Below are 22,663 nucleotides of genomic sequence, written 5' to 3'. Positions count from 1 at the left end.
TTCCCTTCTTGCCTCTCTGAATGCACCTGCAATGGAGACGGGGCTTGCTCCCCCGGTCGATCTCCGATGATTAAGTTAGTCCTTTGATCTAGGGTTCCTTGTCCCTTTTAAACTATGTTAATTGATGGAAAATAAGGAGAATCCCCCACCTTCTTCTCTTACCTTTTCTCGGGATAGGGATCATGAGGGATCTTCGGGATCTTCCTCCCGCCTTCTTCGGGACTTTCCCGATAAGGGTTTCGCGATAGCCTCCGTCTCCGAGGAGTTCGGGATAACTGTTGCCTCCGTGATCTTCGGTGGGTTAGCCTGTTCCTGAGGTCTCGGGGGTTTCTCTATTGAGTGCTTATCTGATTGACGTGGCAATGCTTGTCTGCTGTGTATCTTTTGACCGCTGTTAGGTATTCGTCTCGGCGTAATTATGGGACCGAGGGCGTTCTCCTCATCACTTGCCCCCCCACTCCTTGAGCTCTTCGGCTTGAAGGGCCCGAGGAGTAGTAAGGCCCCTGAGGCTCTTCACTTTAACTCCCCTTTTTTTTTTTTTTTTTTTTTGCGCGTCTGGCAAACGCGAAAATCAATCGGTTTTGACGGCGGTATCCCTTCCCTATGCGCTGTCCGAGGCCTTTTCGTCTTTCGAGCTCTGTCAGTGCGGGGTGATCAATGCTCATTATTGCTCGTCCTTTGGTCTCTTATCCCCGCAGTTTGATCTTTTAAAATGGGAACCCTTCAGTCCCTCTACTTCTCTTTCCGTGCGACTTTCCTTCAGTTTTAGCTTTTCTTGTGCCTGCAAGCGTTTTCCTCCTCTTTCGCCTCTCTTTCTTCTAGCTTTTTGCCATGGCGATAATCGGTTCTGGGAGGTTTAATCCCCCTGGTGCAGAGCTTATTGAGTGGGAAAAACATCCTGCTGCGTCGATTCCATGTCAACGGATGAGCCAAGCGGAATGTCAACAGTTCAGAGAAAAGTACAACGTCCCCGAAGAGTGGGAGGTAGAGTTCAACAGCCATCTACGAGCATGTCATCCCGTCGCCGGCCGCCTTTGCATTTATAAGTGTGCTTTTGACAGGGGCTTTCGGCTCCCTCCCCGGAGAAGAGTGATGACCTTACTTCAACATCTTACTATCGCTCCCGCCCAACTGTCTCCCTTCGGATGGCGATACTTGATGGGGTTCCTCCTTATTTGTCATTCTGGCAAAATTGAGCCAACTGGAGACCTCTTCGACTATTTCTTCACGACCAACCGCGACCCCGGAGGGTGGATCTCCATCTCCCCTCGGATCGTGAAAGATAGCCGTCTTCTCGCCTGCAAGGGATACTCTAATCTTGAGATTTCTGCTTCGACTCTCATGCAATCCGGCGGGTCGAAAGATTCTGATGATTGGAAGGAGCGTTTTGTCTTCGTCCGCCCCAGGCCATCCGGCTCTTCTCAAGAGATCTGGTCTGTCAGTAACGAGTGGACTCTGGACACTAAGCACAAGCGTCCGAGCGTCGAGACCATTGAAGATTTCGCCTGCCGACTTATGAAGAACAGTCGGAACTGGGAAGAAGGATGGCTCTCCAATCCCAGCCTTTCCCAAGCGGGTTTGGACGGCGAGAACTGTGAGCTCTTTTTCCTTCATCTTTTTCTTTTACTCTCCCTTTTTCCTTTGTCTGTATTTGATTTTCGTTGTTATCTCTTTCTTAGATGAAGAGGTCTGGGAAATATCTTATTCTGCTATCACCAAAGGAATGATTTTGGACTTCCCTGGGAGTAAGGGCCCTTCGGCACCTTCCGGCAACCAGAGGGTGTTGGAGAGGACTGCGCCTCCCGAGCGAATTCCAAAGAGCAAGAAGAGTAACAAGAAGAACTCATTACCGTCCAGGTCGCGAAGGGCGGTGGAGGAAGACCCCGGGACCTTCCAAGAGGCTTCCAAGGGGAGCATTGCTGGGGGTTCGGGGGACCCATCTTCCCGTTCGGGGGACCCATCTTCCCCGCTTCTCCTTTCTCAAACCAGAGACTCTCCGACCGCGCGGCGAGAAGCCTCCACCATGCCTGCGCGCTTGCCGATCTCTCCCGAAGACGATTCGGCGACCATCGCTCAGGTGCTTGCTGTAGCTCGCGCAGAGGCCCAGAAAAGGCAAACCATGGCAGGTACGGAGTCCAGTGCTACGCCTCCCAGCATCCCTATCAGTTCGATTTTTAAACGAATTTTAACGCCATTGGCACCAGCGGGGCGTTCGGAGCTGACGGGAGAGGCTTCGCTGGAGGAGGCTTCGGTGTTGTCGGCGAAGGAGATTTTAGCGCGCCGGACGAAGCGTCGCAGGATGGAAGCCGCCTCCCCAGCTGCTGCTCCCTCCGAGCCTTCGGCTCCTAAAGCCACCAATGCTCTTTCAACGGCTTTAGTCTTACCGGAGACTCTACGAACTCCGAACGAGATCGACTATTGCGCTGAAATTCTAAGGGTGCGACCGTACTCCTTCTTCTTTTGACTTTTCGCTTTTTCTATGCGAGTAGGTCTTAATCTATACTCTGTTTTTACTTCCTCAGAACCTTACGGAGTTCCAAGGTCTGGTCTCTCGACGAGAGTCCGAACTTCAAACTCGGATCATCTCCCTGGAGTCTGAAGTGGAAAGGCTTCGAGGGTTGGAATCTCTTTCTTCCCAACTGTCGGGTCTCGAGCACCGTGTTCATATTTTAACCAAGTCTGTGGAGCTGGCGCAAGAAGATGCCCGACTTGCCAACGAAGCCGAAGCTCAAGCTCGGGAGGATTTGGAGTTGGTCCAGAAGAACATGCTTGAGGCTAATCAGGCCAATTCCCGACTTGGGGAGGAGCTGGATTCCACTAAGGTTGTTAATCGCCAGCTTCAGGAGGATATAAAAAGACTCACTCTAGAGCTGAAGGAGGCCAAGAAGGGACAGGTCGAAGCGTTGGAGTCTTATTCCCGGTGCAAAGAAGACCTTCGTACCGCTCATGCCCAACTTCAATCTGCCCTCAAGGATGCCCAAGTGGCTTTTCAGAATGGTCGAGAGGATTTCCGAAGCTCTGAAGCTTATGCCGCGGAATTAGAAGGAGTTCTTCGGGGTGGGTTTGAGCATATGAGAAAACTCATCAAAGAGCGCTTCCCGAACTTGGATGTAGACTCCATCCCCTTCGATGTTGTCGCCGCCTTGTCTTCTTTAGAGTAGTCATTTTTTGTATTAAAACCTGTTGTCGTAATAATAAAAGTGTTTAGATTTTTCACACAATTTTCTTTTGAAAAACAAGAAAAAGAAGGCCGCTTGGGATCAGGCTTGATTCTTCCTTTTTTTACCCTTCCTGCTCATCGCAAGACTTGGTCTTCGTCGCTTGCTCAAAAAGGTTCGGCTCCGGCCCCCCAAGGATCGCGCCTGATCCTCGCAATCTTAAGCCTTTCGAGGATTCGGGACCCTCCAAGGATCACATCTGATCTTTTGCTTTTGCCGGAGGTTCGGGCCTCCCAGGATCATATTTGATCCTTTGTTTTTGTCGGGATCATATTTGATCCCTTGTTTTTGTCGGGGGTTCGGGCCCCCCGAGGATCATATCTGATCCTTTGTTTTTGTCGGGGGTTCGGGCCCCCCGAGGATCATATCTGATCCTTTGTTTTTGCTGGAGGTTCGGGCCTCCCAGGATCATATTTGATCCTTTGTTTTTGATCATATTTGATCATTCCTTTGGTGATAGCAGAATAAGATATTTCCCAGACCTCTTCATCTAAGAAAGAGATAACAACGAAAATCAAATACAGACAAAGGAAAAAGGGAGAGTAAAAGAAAAAGATGAAGGAAAAAGAGCTCACAGTTCTCGCCGTCCAAACCCGCTTGGGAAAGGCTGGGATTGGAGAGCCATCCTTCTTCCCAGTTCCTACTGTTCTTCATAAGTCGGCAGGCGAAATCTTCAATGGTCTCGACGCTCGGACGCTTGTGCTTAGTGTCCAGAGTCCACTCGTTACTGACAGACCAGATCTCTTGAGAAGAGCCGGATAGCCTGGGGCGGACGAAGACAAAACGCTCCTTCCAATCATCAGAATCTTTCGACCCGCCGGATTGCATGAGAGTAGAAGCAGAAATCTCAAGATTAGAGTATCCCTTGCAGGCGAGAAGACGGCTATCTTTCACGATCCGAGGGGAGATGGAGATCCACCCTCCGGGGTCGCGGTTGGTCGTGAAGAAATAGTCGAAGAGGTCTCCAGTTGGCTCAATTTTGCCAGAATGACAAATAAGGAGGAACCCCATCAAGTATCGCCATCCGAAGGGAGACAGTTGGGCGGGAGCGATAGTAAGATGTTGAAGTAAGGTCATCACTCCTCCTTTCCTCGGGATGCTTCTTTTTATCCTTCTTCTCCACATGCTCCGCCCTCTTAGCCTGCATGACCTCTTCGGCATTTATGTACTTCGTGGCCCGGCCCAATATGTCCGTGAACGCGCTCGGAGGCGTTTTGGCTAATGATTGGGCGAAAGGGCCGGGCCTCAGGGCGTTCTGGAATGCCACCATAGCAACATTGTGGTCAAAGTTCTCGATGCTCAGGGCTTCCATATTAAATCGTGAAACGAAATCCTTCAAGGGCTCTCCTTGGTTTTGCTTCATACTCACCAAGGCCATGGTGGACCTTCGGTGTCTTCGGAGAGGTGCAAAGTGCGCCAGAAAGCTGCTCCGGAGTTGCGCAAAACTTACGATGGAATGATGAGCCAGGTTTGAGTACCACGCCCGTGCGTGACCCTCCAGAGTGGCCAAGAAAACTCTACACCACATCGCGTCTGAGGCGTCCTGTACCATCATATGCGAGGTAAAGAGATCCAGGTGATCCATCGGGTCGGTGGTCCCTGCGTAGGGCTTAATGGCCGGGATACGGAGACGTTCTGGTGGTATGGCCGCCATGATCTCTGGGCCAAGGGGCTGATTTATCCTTGGTCCCTGAGCTTCTCCGGTCCTTGGCTTTAGGGCGGCTATCTCCTCCTCCAACTGCCGCAATCTTCTTTCCTGCCGCTGCTGCACAAACGACAAGTCAAGAGACTCGGCCGCCTCGCCGTCATCTGGCCCTGGCCTCTGCGGATTCTCGTCCCGTCGATAGGATTCCTCTTCTCTTGGGGGCTCGCGCCTTTCTTCCGCCCGAGAGTGCTGGGCTTGCTGATGCTGGCCATCTAGAAAACCCATGAGTAACTCCGTCAATCGTTGTACTTGACCCTCCAGAAGTGCTATCCGATCAGGAGGAGGCGGAGGGCCCTCCGGACTCCGAGCCCTCCCCGGTGGGCTTCGGGGAGGGTTCTGCTGACTCGGTTCCGGAACGGGGTTGCTCCCCACGGCCCTAGACGGCTGTCTTCTGGTCGCCATTCACGGTTGAGAAGATTGTCCGCTGCACTGGAAAGACAGAAGAGAAGAATGTCGGCCCCACGGTGGGAGCCAATTGATGAAGGATTTTCAGAAGTGGTAGCCGCACGTTCCCTTCTAGGAGATCGACCGGGGGAGCAAGCCCCGTCTCCATTGCAGGTGCATTCAGAGAGGCAAGAAGGGAACGTGCGGCTACCACTTCCGAAAATCCTTCATCACACACTAATCTACGTTACGATGACAAAATTAATCGAGTGGAAGTGGCTATTGCTAGTAGCCACTTGCACTCTATTAACTTGACATGGGTTTTATGTGGGTGTTGAGTTGGAAAAATTATAATAATTTATAATTTATAATTTATAATTTTTTAAATAGATTTTATAATTACAGTATTTGTACAAAAAGTTCCCCACCAGTTAACATATAAACAATTAGTTTGCCTTTTTTTTATGTAACTTATTTATTTAGACTTTTGAGACCAAGCTGGCCCAAATTTAGTATTGGGCTCAACAAGTGATCAGAGCCCACAAAAATTGGCCCAACAGGTTGTGTGGTCAACCTTGTAACTTTCAGATACAATATCCAAAATAATAATAATAATAATAATAATAACCAGAACACATGACAATGTATCGTATTAAAATTTCTCAATAAATTAGGAGCTGTTGTTTTTATGTCTTAATTTTTTTAGTTTTGAATTTTGAATTAATTTTAAGTTTGTGTTTTAAGTATATATTTTGAGATTGTTGAAAATACATTTTTTTTGTTTATAATGTTTTTCACATTTTAAAAATTTTGAACGTATTTGTGATGAAAACAGTCAAAATAACTTTTTGTTATTTTGAGTTTTTTTTATCTTATTTTTTTTATTTTCGAAAATATATTTTTAAAAATATGAAAGTAAATTCGATTTTACTATTTTGAAAAATTAAAAACTAAAAATTAAAAATAATCTAAAAATAACAAAGAAAACATTCCTTATTAATGTGAGGATCCATCATATTAAAATTTTCTCCATTTAAGCCTACATTCTTTTATGGCTGTAATTCTCACTTCACAATGCATGATCCAAGTGATGCTTATTGGACTTGTACCATTGTGATTTTATAGTTTGACTTTGATTATACTTAAAAAGAGAAGTATTCGGGTTCACTCTTGGTTCATAAAGTATTAGGTTGTGACTGAAAACACCTCAAGTACGAATAATAGTTGAAAAAGTAAATAAATTTTAAAAATAATTTATTAATTAAAAATTAAATAAATTATCAGTGTATTAAAAAATAAGAGATAATATTCAAATAATCAAAATCATGCTAGAAGTTAACATCTCATGAACTTTCTATTTGAGGTTGATCCGATAATTAGTTAATTAAGGACTTAATTAGATACTCGTAGAGAATAAGACACCTAAGAAAGTATATCCTTAAAAAATACGAGATAAAACAGAATAAGAGAACTCAATCTAAATCCAAAATATTCTCCTAACAAGATCAAAAATGGTTTATCATTTACTTGTAATGACTAGCATAGTTTGAGAATAAAAAGATTCTGAAGGCCAGTTGTAATACCCCATATTGTAAAGTGTCAAGTAAGTTTAAGGAAGTGAAAATTAATTTGAGAATTTAGTCAACTAATTTCCGAATCGACCAGAGAGAGTACCTTGGACCCTAGATTTTTAAGGAAAATAGTATGGTAATGACGAGTAATACGAGTTATAATTTTAGGCATCAAAAGAAGTTGGATTGGGAACAATTTTCGATATAACTATGTACCAGGTTGAGAAAATCGGATGATCGTAAGGGATGTAATACTCGAGATTTTTAGATTCGGATACTTGAGCAAATAGGATATTTTAATGGATTGTGGATGTTTGGAGACAAAAGTTCAATTTCTGAGCCAAGGGCAAAAACATAATTTTTGAGGTTCAGGTAAAAGTGTAATTTACCTAAAAATTAGGAGTATTAGCGTAATTAATTCATTCTTTAGGGACTAAAATATAATTAAAAATTAGCCCAATGACCATGTTGAAAAAGGTCTAATGCAATTATCCAAAAGTTCAGGCCAAAGTGTAATTCTTGAAACCTTTTTACTAGGGGCATTTAAGAGATTCAAGAAAAGCCTCTTAACTGATTTTAGAGATAAGAATAAAGTCTAATAATGACGTTAGAGATAAGATGAAGCCTTATGATGACGTTAGAGATAAGATAAAAGCTCATGATGACTTTAAGGATAAGATTTTGATAAGATTTGATTGGATAAGATTTTGTTGGATATGCTTTGATTTGGATAAAGATTTGATTTGAATAAAATTTGATTCGGATATCAATGATTGCATAAAGTCTTAGAAGATTTGGAAATAATTATATAAAATCTTAGAAGATTTAGAATGATTGCAGAATATTTTAGAAGATTTGGTAATGATTATATAATATCTTGAAAGATTTAGAATAATTGTAGAAGATCTTAGAAGATTTGGAATAATTGAAAAAGATCTTAGAAGATTTAGAATGATTACAAAATATCTTAGAAGATTTGGTAATGATTATATAATATATTGGAAGATTTACAATGATTGCAGAAGATTTGAAATGATTGGAAAAGATTTTGAAAGATTTGAAATGATTACAGAATATGTGTTTCTTGGTGGCTAAGTTTCCAAAACCTATAAATAAGGGGGTTCATGGCTAAGGATTATCTCATTCAAAATTGTGATAAATTCATGTTAGACAAGAGTGCTTTGGGTTTAGTGGATAGATGGTTTTTTAAGCATACGCGAAACATCACACGCACAGAGCACTTGAGTAGCGCGTAAGGGCGTGTAAGGATGTGGTTTGGTCAAAAGACTTAAGGAGTTGCACGAAAATCAAGGTTGAGCACAAGATTCGAGGTGTTTTTGAGTTTCGTTCGAGGTGAGTATTCTACCTGGAAACTTAGTTTTAAGTTGTGAGTGTTCGCCCCCAAAACTTGATTTATTGTGGGTGCTTCTACCCTAAAAACTTGGTGTTTGTTCTATCTAAATGTATTGAGATTTCATGCAAAATGATTTTATTGCATGCAAACGATAACCGGTGACAGTTGGTTTTGTGAGGGAGGTTTGTCCCTAAATGTTTTGAATTTGTGCATTGCATTTTATAAAATGTTGTTTATATGATGCATTGAATTGTGAAATTTGGCATTGTCTTGCGTTTTGTGTGTTCGTATGGAATGTCAGCCTAAGATGTTGTCTGGATAGTGTAGCCATAATTCTCTAAGGGTGTGATAGAATAATAGGGGTATCTGATGCTAGTGTGCATGTCAGGATAACCGTCTTGGTTTCCGTGCCGGGTCGTTTGATCAGGGAAGTTGCACTAGGATGACTAGGTGGTCCATACTATGTTGTTCATGTGGGATGTCAGCCTAGGATGTTGTCTGGATAGTGTAGCCATAATTCTCCAAGGGCGTGACGAAATAATAGGGGTATCTCGTGCTCATGAGTATGCCGGGATAGCAGTCTTAGTTTTCGTGCCATGCCGTTTGGCCAGGGAAGTTGCACTAGGATGACTAAGTAGTCCATGTGAAATTTTGGAGTTGGGATTGTATGGTGATTCCCGGATGCTTAGAGTGGCAATGTAATTTGGAGAGATGCGTTGGCTTGCCCTCTTAAACTAGAATCGCATCGTGTCGTCGAGTCGGTATAGTGGCATAGCTTTTAGAGAGATTGCTTTTTTCCTGTGGTAGGGTTAAGCGCTTGGAATTCTCTTGGGCTAGGGCTTACCGGGTGTATTGGTTTATTTCATATCTTGCATTCATTCATGAAAAATGTATTTTGAACTCTCATTTAGATGATTCATCATCTAATTTAGACTATATTTCTGGAATATTCAATGTTCTAGGTGAAGGCAACGATGCAAAGGGAAAGGGAATTGTCGAGAAATGACGGCGAGTAGTGATAGTTTATATTATGTCATATTCAGTTATGCTATTTATTTTGATGACATCCTGTAAACGTTGGCTCGGCTTTATAATATGAATAAAGTGGTTTCAGTTATGACCTGTTAAGGTTTCGATCTAGTTTCCACATTTGAGTTGATGAATTTATCTTAGTTTATTGATGATTTATAGTTGATATACTGAGAAGGTGTAACGGGATCTTCAGGAAACGATTTATATTGGGTTTCTGTTGTTTGGAAAAAAATATCCCCGGAATCTTACGTTATCTAACGTTCCCTGGGAGAGTAGGGTGTTACACCAGTCTACAAAGCCCTTAAGTTGAGATAAATTTCTAAGATTTAGGGACAAAAAAATTTCAAACCTAATATATAAAGAATTACGAGATGGACATTCCCAGTGTTATTAATGGCCCGTGTCCAAACCTCTATAAACCTAAATCAAGATAAGTCACACTTACTCAATAATTGTAGTTTAATTTAATCCAAAACTCGTAAAATAAGTAGGAATCAACTTATTCTTTATGATATGAGCTAGATGAGCTCATTCTTATCATCATTCTCATTATAAAGTTAATGCCAATTCTCAAAAGATATATAAAAAGATTTTAAAAGGTGAGACAAAAGTACGACAATTTAATACAGTTTTCATAATTCTTTATTTTTTATGAAATTCTCTATTAATTTAAACATCGTAGTTGTGTTGGCGAAAATAACTCTTGAAATAGTAATTTTTATTTTCTATCTACCTACACATCTCAAAGTCGGTATCAACAGTGCATGTAGTGGGAATCTCATCTAAGTCGTATAAATGCAACTGATGATTAATCCCTGTATCATCAATATAATCTCTAACTTTATCGACCAAATAGTTGCGTCACCGTTTTTTTTCCTTTATTAAAAAAATAAGAGAAGACAAGTGACCCACTTCACTGTTTGTGGCCGATCTACAGCCGCAGATGATGTACAAAAATACAAGGAACAGGCAAAAGGAAAAGGCTGCATTGAATTGAATTAATGGATATGAATATGCCTTCAACAGGATGGGAAGCAATCGGCACCGGCAGCTGCAACGATTGGATCACCCGTCCATTGACCAATAAGTGAGACATGAAAATATAAACCTAAGACTTACATAAACGCTTACATAATTTAAACTGAACTCAACTTGCTCTTCCATCACCAGCAGATTCAGAAGATAGATTTGTCGTGATACTGAGTCTGACTCGGCGACTCTTATATCAGTCGTCCAACCTGTATAAGGATCAAGACCCCCCCCCCCCCCCCCCCCCCCCCCACAACAAGTACAAGCAGAGGCATTGACACTTTAGTTGGCTGCAACATCTCTGCATTAATGTCCTTCCATGCTTCTCCAACTTGCTTCTTAAGTTCCACCACTGCCTCTTCCTCTGATGCTCCATATAGCATTCCACAATAGAGGCTACATGCCCTCTCTCTTGCTCAAACTATATAGAATTAACATAACAACTCATTATATCCATGTTGTTCTATGTAGGATTCCATAGTCGAGGCTACATGTCCTTTCTCTTGCTTAGTCTATATAGAATTAACATAATCGCTCATCATATAAATGACTCTATCAAGTCACAAACAACATAAATTTTACCAAAAAACTAAATGTCTCAGTCAACTACCTTGTGGCCAACAATGTCATTCGTGAGCCGACATATAACAGAGGAAGCCCTAACAATTAAAGGGCAACTTGACACCCAATCAAAGGCCTCTTGGGTGGCCAAATCACCCATCCCAACAAATGAATTGGTCGAAAGTATCTCATAACCATATGTTACGAGTGCCACTTGCATGTACTCTTCCATGGATGGAGTGTAGCCTTGGTGGAACCGTTTGGCCTCCTCAAAGTTGGCCCTTACCAGCTTCTTCATCTAAGAAATTTAATCTCCACATTAATTAATGGTCTTTGGATGAGATAAATTAAACAAGAACCAGCGAAACTTACTGTTGATTTTGCATAATCAACGGCATAAGACCTCCCTTGCTTGGCCATCTCCTCCTCAATCATGTCGTAAACATCAAGCAATGCTTTGTAACACAACCTCATGTACTCTGGAAGTTGATGTGTAGTGCTAACATGCCACCTAAAATCAAGCAATTGGGCCTCATTAGAGGGATCCATTTCAATTCATGCATGCATGACGAGTTTAATGAATTATTTCAAGGTGAACAAAATCAAACTTTTCAATTGCATCAGTGAAGAGGGCAAGTTCTTCCAAAGTGCCATAAACGTTGTATGCGTCGTCTATAATAGAGACCATAACACCCACTTTGGTTAGCATCTTTCTAGTGAGCTCATACTGGGGTTCGAAATACACTCCTATTATCCAAAAGTAACCCAAAGTACTTTTAATTATTTTTGTAATTTGATAATCTTATCTAATTTTTTAAATTTTGATAATTAAGTTCAAATTAATTTAATTTAAAATAATTTTATTCAATATATACTAGGGTTCTTATCTGTTATTTCATCTCCTCATGTCGCCGCTCCTCTGCGCTTACATCTACTCCCTCCTACAAAAAGATCAACATTAAGTTCTAACGCTTAAGAGTTAGCTTCATCGTGCTCTATTTCGCTTGTGCCGCAAACATCATCGGCATAACGGTGTCATTTTTGTGTTCAAGAAGGAAACAATCCCCCCAAACGGAAGGATGGTAATTGGTAGAGCGACGGGTGGCCTCAACCTTAGCCTGAGCCTGAGCCTGCGCTGATAATGTCATATGCCTTTTTTTCGGAATGATCATCTTTGTGCGATCCTTGATGTTTGTGCCTTCAATTATATTTGGCACTACAACAAATTTTGGATTAAGCGGCATTTAAAAATGTCTTAATAGATAGTTTATTGGGGCATTCTAATAATAATGCCACGTGTAATTGTGCCCCTAAAACATATTGAGACACTTACAAATGCCTAAAAAAAAACTATAAATTTAAGTTTGTTGCGACATTTAAAAATGTCTAAAAAATCAGTATAAATTTATTTTTCATATCCCCCACAAGGTCTTCTCTTAACTCTAACTTACTTCTCCTTCAACTCGAACCCTGAACCTTTCATTCTTCTTGCACATGCGTGACCATCTAATCTACACATTATCTTATTAATATATGTGCCTATGTTTATTTTATAGTATATCTAAGTTTCATTAGAATTATTCTATTGGGGCACTTAAGATTTGTCTATTAGGGCACTTCATCAGAGTGTCTTGTTAGAATTATTTTAATGGGGCATTTTAAAAATATTAAATTTATCTATTAAGACACTTAAGGTGTGTTTGATTGCATTACCTAGAATTTAATTCTAGGTAATATTGCCTAGAAAATAAAAATCATCCCACCCCCTTAGAAAATGAATTCCATGGAAATAAGCTTTAAATGCTTGTACCATACATATTTTTTCATAGAAAAGTTAAGAGTATTTGATTGTTTTCCATAGAAAATGTGTAATAATTATATATTTTTCATGATAAATGTATGCAATTATATAAACACACTCTTAGATTTGTCTATTAGGGCATTTAATTGTTGCGCCCCATTAGAATTGTTTTATTGGGGCACTTTTTTAAATTATGCCTTAAAATGATATTTTATAGGGCATTTAATTGTTGTGCCTCTTTAAAGTTATTATATTGGGGCATTTTTTTTAAATTGTGTCTTAAAATGATATTTTAGATGACACTTTTTAAAAAATGCCCTAAAAAAATGCCTCAACAAATCATTTTTGTTGTAGTGTGGGAAGGTAAATTGTAACTTGGACATTTGACCCTTATGAAAGACAAGAATCGAACTCGCAACCCATCAAATTGATATCGATATATTACTCATTCAATCACTCAATGAATAGCTTGGAAGCTCCACATGCCTTCTCTTTACATATTATTTTTTGTGGGTTGGTTGGGAATTTGTAAGGGCTAAGAGCTTTTGTGGTATTTATACTTCACAACAAAACTCACGTGAAATTAATGCCTTTAACGTGAGTCAATAAAATAAAAGGAGGCAATGTGTCTTTTTCCCATGCTATGACACAAGCTCAAGAAATAAGGATGACGTGGACACAAGCTCACGTGAAATTGATGCCTTTAAAGTGTTTATTTTTTATAACTGATGTGGACACACTTTTTATTATGTAAAAATTGTACATTTTTGCTTTCTCAATTATTTTCACATGTCTTATAATTCCAACTACTAAAATCTTCCGCAGAAATCACGTGCAACCTGTTCATGTACGTTCAGTGCAACCCAAGTGGTCCTACTTTGTCTTGTTCAATATTTTTTTTATATATTTTTATTAATATAAATGATAAAATTTATCAAGGTACGAGAACAAGAGAAAATGAACATAAAAGTTAGAAAATTAACTTATTTCTCTATTTTTGCATCAAACTTGGAAAACAGAGATATCAAAAAATGAAAAAGGAAACTCTACTCGACGGACCCTTAGCTAAAAAGTTGCATATTTGAGTAAACCATCTCTTCCAAAAACAGTAATACTTCACACAACCTCCATGAAAGCAATCTAGGGTTTGCATAATCATCAACATTAAGTACTAACACTTGAGAACTTAATGGAATGATGGTTATTGCCGGAGCGACGGGTGGCCTCTGCCTCAATCTGCGCTATGGATAATGTCAAACGCCTTTCTTTGCGGATTGTTTTATTGGGTATTTATACTTCAAAACAAAAACAAAAAATTCCCTTTAATTAACAAACAAGGCAATGTTATTTCTCAACTAAATAACAAATTAATAACACTTTTTTTATATAAATTATTAATCATTCTTTAAAAATTATAGACTGTAAAAAGATTTATATTTAAATAAAACACTTTTTATAATGTAAAAGTGCTTATATTAATATGTCTAAAAAAAATACGTCCATGCTCAAAACAGACCCAAGAGGAATAAGTCTTGAGTACCTTCCTGGTAGAGCAATCTCTTCGAGACCCTCCAAATTATGGTCCCAGAGATACAGTATTTGAAAGACTCTTCGGATTATGCCTCATCAAGAATCTATCAACCCACTTTTGAAATTTTTGTCTAGACATCAAAAACAAACAATCTTTGAAGACACTTATACTCTTCCACGTATTAATTTAACCTCTATAAATAGGGAGTCATCCCTCCAATTGAGATGCACAAGAACTCTTATATAATCTACCTAAATATTTTTCTATTTTTCAATTGATACTAATTTGAAAATCAAATGGCCCATGCAGGAGACACCTTTGATGTCTTTTGTTTTACTGCTCTCCAAGAGACTATAATCTCAAGACGAACATTTTCCCGCAACTATAAATTTATTATAATATTTTGTCAACAACAATAATTTTTAAAAAATAATTGATAATTTATGAAGAAATGTTAATTTCTTGAAGAAGTATTTATAATTCTATGAAAGTCAAAAGTTAGTGTACAAATCATATTATCGTAAAAGTTTATTAGAGTGGTGTCGAAATTTGTAGTGAATAGAAATATTACACTTAAATTAACTATAATTTAGAGATTATAGGTTCAAATTTTATTGACAAAGTAAAATTTTATATTATAAAAAGGAAAAAAATGAAACAATAAAACTAATCAAATGACAAATATTCCCTTTTATATTTTAAAAATTACAAAAAAATGTAAAAATCATTTTTAATTTCAAAAACTTTCATGCACAAAGGGTTTGAAGCAATCTAAAGTTTCTAACTTGTGAGAAATTAGATACACATAACCAAAATGTGAATTATATCCCAGCACGCTCTCCCCAAGTTTCAAATCCAAGACCTCTTGTGCGCGTGCGCATGCGAACCGCCTGATCTGTGAAGAACTCCTTAACATATATGCACATATATATATTATATACTAATCTAACAACTAATTTTCAGAATTATATTTTATATTTTATATTTTTAATATATATTAAAAATATTTATTAATTGATTATTTTTAAAAGAATAATAGAATAAATTAAAAATAAATTAATTGAGTTAAATTAAATAAATTAATTGATTAAAAATAAAAAAAGAAGGTTTTATATATTTTTAAAAATTATTAAAATTTTATATATTAAAATTTTTTTAATTTATTTTTATTTTTTAAAATTATATTTTTAATGAATTTTGCTATTAATTTAAATGCAATTTTATATTTATTTTTAAGATTTTATATTTATTTAATTTTTAATTATTTTCTTAAGTAAAATTTAATTTTTTAATAAAAATAATGAATTTTAATATTTCAGATTTTTATTTAATTTTAATTTTTTCTTTTTTCAATTTAGCGGTGATTTTCGAAAACCGCCGCTAAATTTAATATTTTTTGGATTTTGCGGCGGTTTTCAAAAATTGCCGCAAAATTTAGTTTTTTAATGAATTATTTTATTTTATTTTTAATTTTGAATATTTAATTTTTTTAAATTTAGCGACGGTTTCTCAAAAATCGCCCCTAAATTTAATATTTTTTGAATTTTGCAGCGGTTTTTGAAAATCACCGCAAATGTTAATTTAATTTTAATTTTAAATTATTTAACTTTTTTTAAATTTAGCGGCGGTTTTTGAAAAACCGCGGCTAAATTTAATTTTTTTTGAATTTTGCAGTGATTTTTGAAAACCGCTGCAAATGTTAATCTTAAATTATTTTTTATTTTTAAATTTAGCGGCAGTTTTTCAAAAACAGCAGCTAAATTTAATTTTTTTTAAATTTTGCGGTAGTTTTTGAAAATCGCCGCAAATGTTAATTTAATTTTAATTTTAAATTATTATTTTTTTTAATTAGAAACCGCGGTGAAAAAGAATTTAATTTTTTTATTATTTAATTATTTTTTAAATTTAGTGACGATTTTTTGAAAACTGCCACAAAAAAACATGTTTTATTAAATTTTGCGGTGGTTTTATGAAAATGCTGCAAAATTTTAAGAAAACCACCGCAAAAATCATATTTTGAGGCGATTTTTTGAACCGCAGCAAAAAATCAATTTTTTTGTAGTGTAGGTTCGGCACCACTAAACTCATCCTCAACTTTGGCCTTGCCCTTACCTAGAATGAAGAGAAGTAAGAGTGAGTCACAAGATTCAGCAAACGTATAAGAAATGAAAAACTGACAAGAGTATGGAAGCTAAAGAACAACTCGTACCAAGTACAAACCTCATACCAAACATGTCATGTCAACCAATCATATACGAAATAATAGCTATCAACTACATAAAGAAAATATGCACATACAGGATCTTGGGGCCCAAATAAAAATGCACTAGCACTCAAGTCCATATCGCAAACTTGTTGTTACCTTGAATGCAAGCTATATACTTGTAACTTGAGTCAACGCTCGCTTGGGTGGGAGCGACCAACACTCGTTGGGGCACGCATAAGCATCCATAATAAAAGCTGGGGCATGCCAAAATGTCCATAATATAAACTTGGTTCGGAAAACCCAACACCATATAGCTGTAATATGAGAATCGGCGCCAATAACCATGCAAATGCATACAATAAGGTGGTCGCGTGGTAGATCAAAACATGATACAAAGCCCCCATAAGCCAAGTATCAGGCTAAGTCTTGCCCACATAGGAGATCACATGCAGAATGTAATTCTCGTGTCTAACAACATAAATATTTAATTCAATGTCATGCTTGTGACTAAGCACACATTCACATGTAAACCCCCAAATAAATAATCCTGAGTCCCTGCATGCATTTGAAATAACATAATAACAAAATAAAATAAACGTAAAGACTCTTGGCCACACCTCGACACCTACTAAGAACCTACTCATCGGATCCTAGCTTCATTCCATGAAAGAAAGGGATAGTGAACAAACCCTCCCGAGCCATCTCGGAGACTATTTATCCTCTAGATTGATCATCACAAGACATTAAAAAACCCATTTTTACTTTATTTACCTGTTCATACCAAAAATGATTAAATACTTAACATATATAAATATATATATATATACATACCATAAATTGGACCCATAGGGTCTCGACCATACATAGGGTCTCCAACATATCTACTAAATTTCTTTCTTTTGCATCACTCACCCTATTAATAGCCACTTGTATGTATAACCCAACCTTCCGCCACTTAACCCTAAGCATACGTAGGCTCTCGGCCATATCCACATTTATACATACATACATACATACATACATACATACATACATACATAAGAGAGAACTAGCCCCAAATTGGCATATACATAACCATATACATATCCGTGCATGCATAACAGAGGACCAACCCCAAAATCACTTATATATGTATATATATATATACACATATCCGCACATGCATGACCGAGTATAACCCGATCACCAGCAAAACTAACTTCGTAAGCCTCAACGAAGTCAAGAGAAGGGAAAAATAGAGAGAGAGTTTGCTTGAAGCAAAGGATTCGGACCTCTTTTCTTCTTCTTCGCTGCACACGCCCGACCCTCTCTGTAAATTAATTTAATTCCCTCTTTTCTCAACACCTACTATTATATATGAGAGACAAATGGTAATGGGGAATTATACGTGGAAAGATGGAGAATAAATTCTCTAATATGCCTATGAAAAGCCAGCTTCTTAATCGAGAAAGTGAAATGTGAGTTGCAGAAAGTGGAGGCCATCCGAATGCATTAAGAAGCTATCCGAATAGAGTACGCATATCCGGATAGATTAAGAGAATATCTAAATGGGACAAGCATATTCGGATGGACTCAAAGAAGGAACTCGACGCATCTGGATGCGAGGTTTAAGAGCCTGACAGTGATATCCAAATGCCAAGACTTATATCCAAATATCACCAAATCATATACGGATGTCCCGTCCCCTTATCTGAATGTCACTCACAAAAATTCAAAGAAACCATTTGAATGAGCTACTGTTGCATTCGCCTGATACGCTATTAGCTCAATTTAAGGAGGACATCCGGATGTGCCTCAATCTATTCGGATGCCCCATGCCTATACCCGAATACCTCTCCACGACATTCGAATACTCCACACACCCATTCGAATGACTTTTCTCATATCTGGATGTCTCATTCACCCTATTCGGATACATCTTCATCCATCCGGATGCTTTCGCCTCAAATCCGGATATCTCACATACACTTGCATACTTAACCACACTTAGCTTAATCCCTTAACTTATCTTTATCCAACCCAACCAAACACCAACCATTAATTATAATATCAACCAAACAAGATTAAATTAATACTAAGGCATACAAAAAATAAATAAATAAATAAATCATACCCGAGACTCAACGAATCATTACACTCCTCGTGGCCGCGACGTACGTGGTCATCGAGGACGACCTTAGCCATCGGCCGTGACGAACACGGCTATCGCCAACAGCGCCTCATCCATCACGAGGACGATTGATGAGTAGCAAGCCCAGTGGCCATGACAAACATGGCCACCAACAATTGCCTCAGTTATGTCTGTATTACAACGAGCAAACAGAAAATAATATTACACTTAAAAAAAATCACGAAAAAAACGTGACTGAATTATAAACCACAAAGGTGTAGACAAATATTAAAGCTCTGATACCACTATAGAACTTTCAATAAAATTGCAAATGGTATATAAAATACCTAGATCGCAATGGAAAAATCGAATCTGATTTGTCTAATGACCTTCGTCGAAGAAAACTATAAAAGCTTTTTTATACGTCCATCCCTTGTTCGTCCAAGACTCGAATGGTGATACCGAATACAATATATGAGCAATTAGAAACCGATTCTAATTGTCATGTTTTTTTAATAGGGTTCTATACCTATTTATAAGTATCACACAGATATAAATAGACATATCTATTTAAGAATTTGAATCTAATTCAAATTCTAATTGCTTATCCCATCATATTGTTAACATTCAAATACGAATGAATTTGAAACAAATTCAAATTCTAAATACTTATTTTATCATTAGGGAACTTGTCCCTATGCAACTCCAGTTCTAAAAATAAATAACACATAAGAATAGATTATTATACTAGTAAAGAGTATTTTAAGAATTTAAAATATAAATTATAAAGTAATCAAATCGAATGAGAAGAAAAGTCTACAAATAACTTACATATAACAAAACTCAAATCCACAACTCCCCTTTTATTAAATACTGAAATTTTAAAATTTATTTTAAAAAATAATATAAATTTCAAATTATTTATAACTAGTGTATACCCGTGCCTTTAGGCACGATGTAAATAATATTAAGATTAAAATATAATAATGTTCACTAATATTGCAAAACAAAATTATAAACACTGAACACAAAACATAAATTAAAATTATTATATACTTATTAACGTTTTATAATAAAAAAAATTACTAAATCTATATAATAAATCACATCAGTAAATGCTTTACAATCTGAGCAAATTAAATTAAAAATTAAATATCAAACAATACATACCAGTCGTTGTCAGAACCCTTGGAGCCCCCGACAACGGTCAGTTGGGGGTCGCGGGCCATCTCAGACCGCCATCGCCCCCCCCCCCCCCGGTTAGCCCTCATAATGCCTCGCCCCCATCCGCCATTGTCCCTCACGCCCCCCTCATCGTCATCTCACCCGCCGGCCTCCCACCAGCCGTCGACCCTCCATTTCCCCTCCCTTCCCCCACCAGTCGTCGACCCTCCCTTCCCCCCCCACACATTATCACACCCGTAGATGGTGTGGGTGGGTGTGTCTGTGAGAGAAAGAAAAAAAAAAAAAGAGAGAGAGACAGTGAGTGAGGGAATGGAAGAGAGGGTGCAACAGATAGGAAGAGAGAGGGAGTAAGTGGTCGTCGCACCTATCGGCCCCCCACATGCTGTCGTCCCTCCCGCCTCCTCTCACCCGCCAGCCCCTCACCATCGTTACACCTGTCAATGACATGGGTGGACGGGTCTATGAGAGAGGGAGAGAGAGAGGCAATGAGTGAAAGAGTGAGTGGTTGTCGCACCCATTGGGCCCCCACCCACAATTGGACCTCCCTTCCCCCACCATCGTTGCACACGCTAATGGTATGGGTAAGTGGGTTTGTGAGAAAAAAAAAAAAGAGAGGGATAGAGAGAGACATTGTGTAAGGGGTGAGTGGGTAATCTATGAGACTTCCCTTTAAAAGGCCTAATAACTTTGACATGATATACATTTAAAATAATATTTATTAATTAAAATATAATTAAAAAAATAAGATATAAAAAATGTCTTAACCAAAAATACTTTTCATTATATTGGTTCTCAAATTTTTTTGGTTCTCAAAAATACTTATTGGTTCTCAAATGTTTTTGAAACCATTGTATTTGTTAAATTTATTTAAAAATAAATCATGCAATTTCTTATTTTAAACTTTTTAGATAAATTTATCTTTCTCTCTTTTAGATAAATTATTTTAAATTTTATAAATAAGTTATTTTGATAGAAGTTTATATTACTCATTTTGACAAATATTATCTAAATAAAATAATTACGTGCCAAATTACAAATCTATCATTTTTATTGGTGGTGTTAAGTTTATTGACTTTCCCATCAAATCGAGCAAGTTTAATATATTAATAAATAATCCCACCAGAAAATTTTGGTGGGCATGTATGGTTTTTCACTTTTTAGGACTTTTTGTTAATTCTTATCCTTAATGATCACATAAAGAATTTTAAGTGCTTGGTATAATTATAAAATTTTATTTTTAATAAAAAAATTCACTTTCCAAAATTTTGACAATACTTTTTATTAATTTTTTTATTTTTAAACTTGTTATAGAGCAACCTTTTTAAGTTAATAAACTAAACATCCTAAAAGTTTTTCATAAATTAAATTTTAAGAAACATTAAAATAAAAAAGTTTAAAGCATACCCTCAACCATAAGTGTATTAAAATAAAGCATTATTCTTTTCTTAGATAAGCAACACATCAATCAAATGTCATTAAATTGAAATTAAACTTGCAAATTAATTAAATATAAGCGTGACCCACTCACCATAAATGGAGGCCCGACAATCATAACGCGGAATTAATTAATTAAAATTAAAAAACCAGTCCCTTCTTTAGACGAAACGTGGCCTCCCGCGCGCGCAACCCCATTTTCCGTGATGCTCAGCTTCGGTTCCCTCCTTCGCCACTTTACAGTCTCTTCTTCCCTTTCCCTTTCTTTTCTCTTTTTCTCTGTTAGACAGCTTTGGACCGAACTGGTAGAACTCGTGTTCAGGCAACAAATGCTGCCGATTTAGAGTTCTGATCACATCCTCTCATCTCCTTTATTTTTCTCGCTCAAGGTATTATTACTTACTGTGACTCACCATTGTTTTGATTTTCTTCTCTCTCTCTCTCTCTCTCTGAGTACTCCGTTTGGCTGCTGAGGAAAAGAAAAAAGTGAACAACGGAAAAGGAAATCCGACCACCGTTCGGCCTTCAACTCCCTCGCCCACTGCTTGCTCTGTATGTATGTATGTATCTATCTATCTATATATATATATGTATATATAGAGAGAGACTTCAAACTCCCTCGCCCACTGCCTTCAACTCCCTCGCCCACTGCTTGCTCTGTATGTATCTATCTATCTATCTATATATATATGTATATATAGAGAGAGACTTCAAACTCCCTCGCCCACTGCTTGGATTTTCGATGGTGGTCACCGGCAGGTAGTGGGGGTGACGGCGACGGTGGGTGGTGTTGGCGGGGGGGCCGACGGTGAGCGATTTTGGCGGTGGGAGAACGGTGTGGGGGGCGGACACTGCAACCCGCAGGGGTGGGTTTGAGAGAGAGTGGGGAAGAGATAGAGTGGGTAAGAGGTGAGAGCTTGAATGAGAGGTGAGAGAGAGTATCAGAAATTGATTTCATCTATCAAAATGTCTATAGAAAAACTGTTCTCCCTTTTTATATAAATTTCTTAAATCAAAACCTCACACTAATCTACGTTACGATGACAAAATTAATCGAGTGGAAGTCGCTATTGCTAGTAGCCGCCTGCGCTCTATTAACTTGACATGGGTTTTATGCTGGTGTTGAGTTGGAAAAATTATAATATTTTTATAAATAATTTATAATTTTTTAAATAAATTTTATAATTATAGTATTTGTACAAAAAGTTCCCCACCAATTAACATATAAACAATTAGTCGTATTAAAATTTCTCAACAAATTAGGGGCTGTCCTTTTTATGTTTTAATTTTTTAGTTTTGAATTTTAAATTAATTTTTAAGTTTATATTTTAAGTATATGTTTTGAGATTGTTGAAAATGTGTTTTTTTTGTCTGTAACATTTTTTGCATTTTGAAAATTCTAAACGTATTTGTAATCAAAATAGTGTTTTCTTTACAATATTTTTTCTTATTTTCGAAAATATATTTTTAAAAATATGAAAGTAAATCTGTTTTTACTATTTTGAAAAATTAAAAACTAAAAATTAAAAAATAACCTGAAAA

At 37.6% G+C, this 22,663-nt stretch overlaps 1 protein-coding gene across 1 annotated transcript; it reads left to right on the top strand.

Annotated features, from left to right (window-relative positions):
• The first annotated feature begins 831 nt into the window (after positions 1-831).
• Positions 832-3,161, top strand: LOC127792260 (uncharacterized). The gene is made up of 4 exons (XM_052322715.1): positions 832-1,594; positions 1,680-2,126; positions 2,205-2,437; positions 2,523-3,161. The coding sequence occupies exons 1-4, from the start codon at positions 832-834 to the stop codon at positions 3,159-3,161; spliced, it is 2,082 nt and encodes a 693-aa protein (XP_052178675.1).
• The last annotated feature ends 19,502 nt before the right edge of the window (positions 3,162-22,663 follow it).

The sequence above is a fragment of the Diospyros lotus genome, chromosome 15 (assembly GCF_014633365.1).
Source record: "Diospyros lotus cultivar Yz01 chromosome 15, ASM1463336v1, whole genome shotgun sequence".
Classification (NCBI taxonomy): Eukaryota; Viridiplantae; Streptophyta; class Magnoliopsida; order Ericales; family Ebenaceae; genus Diospyros; species Diospyros lotus.
Note: the sequence above shows the minus strand (reverse complement) of the source record. Positions and strands in the feature narration are given on the sequence as shown.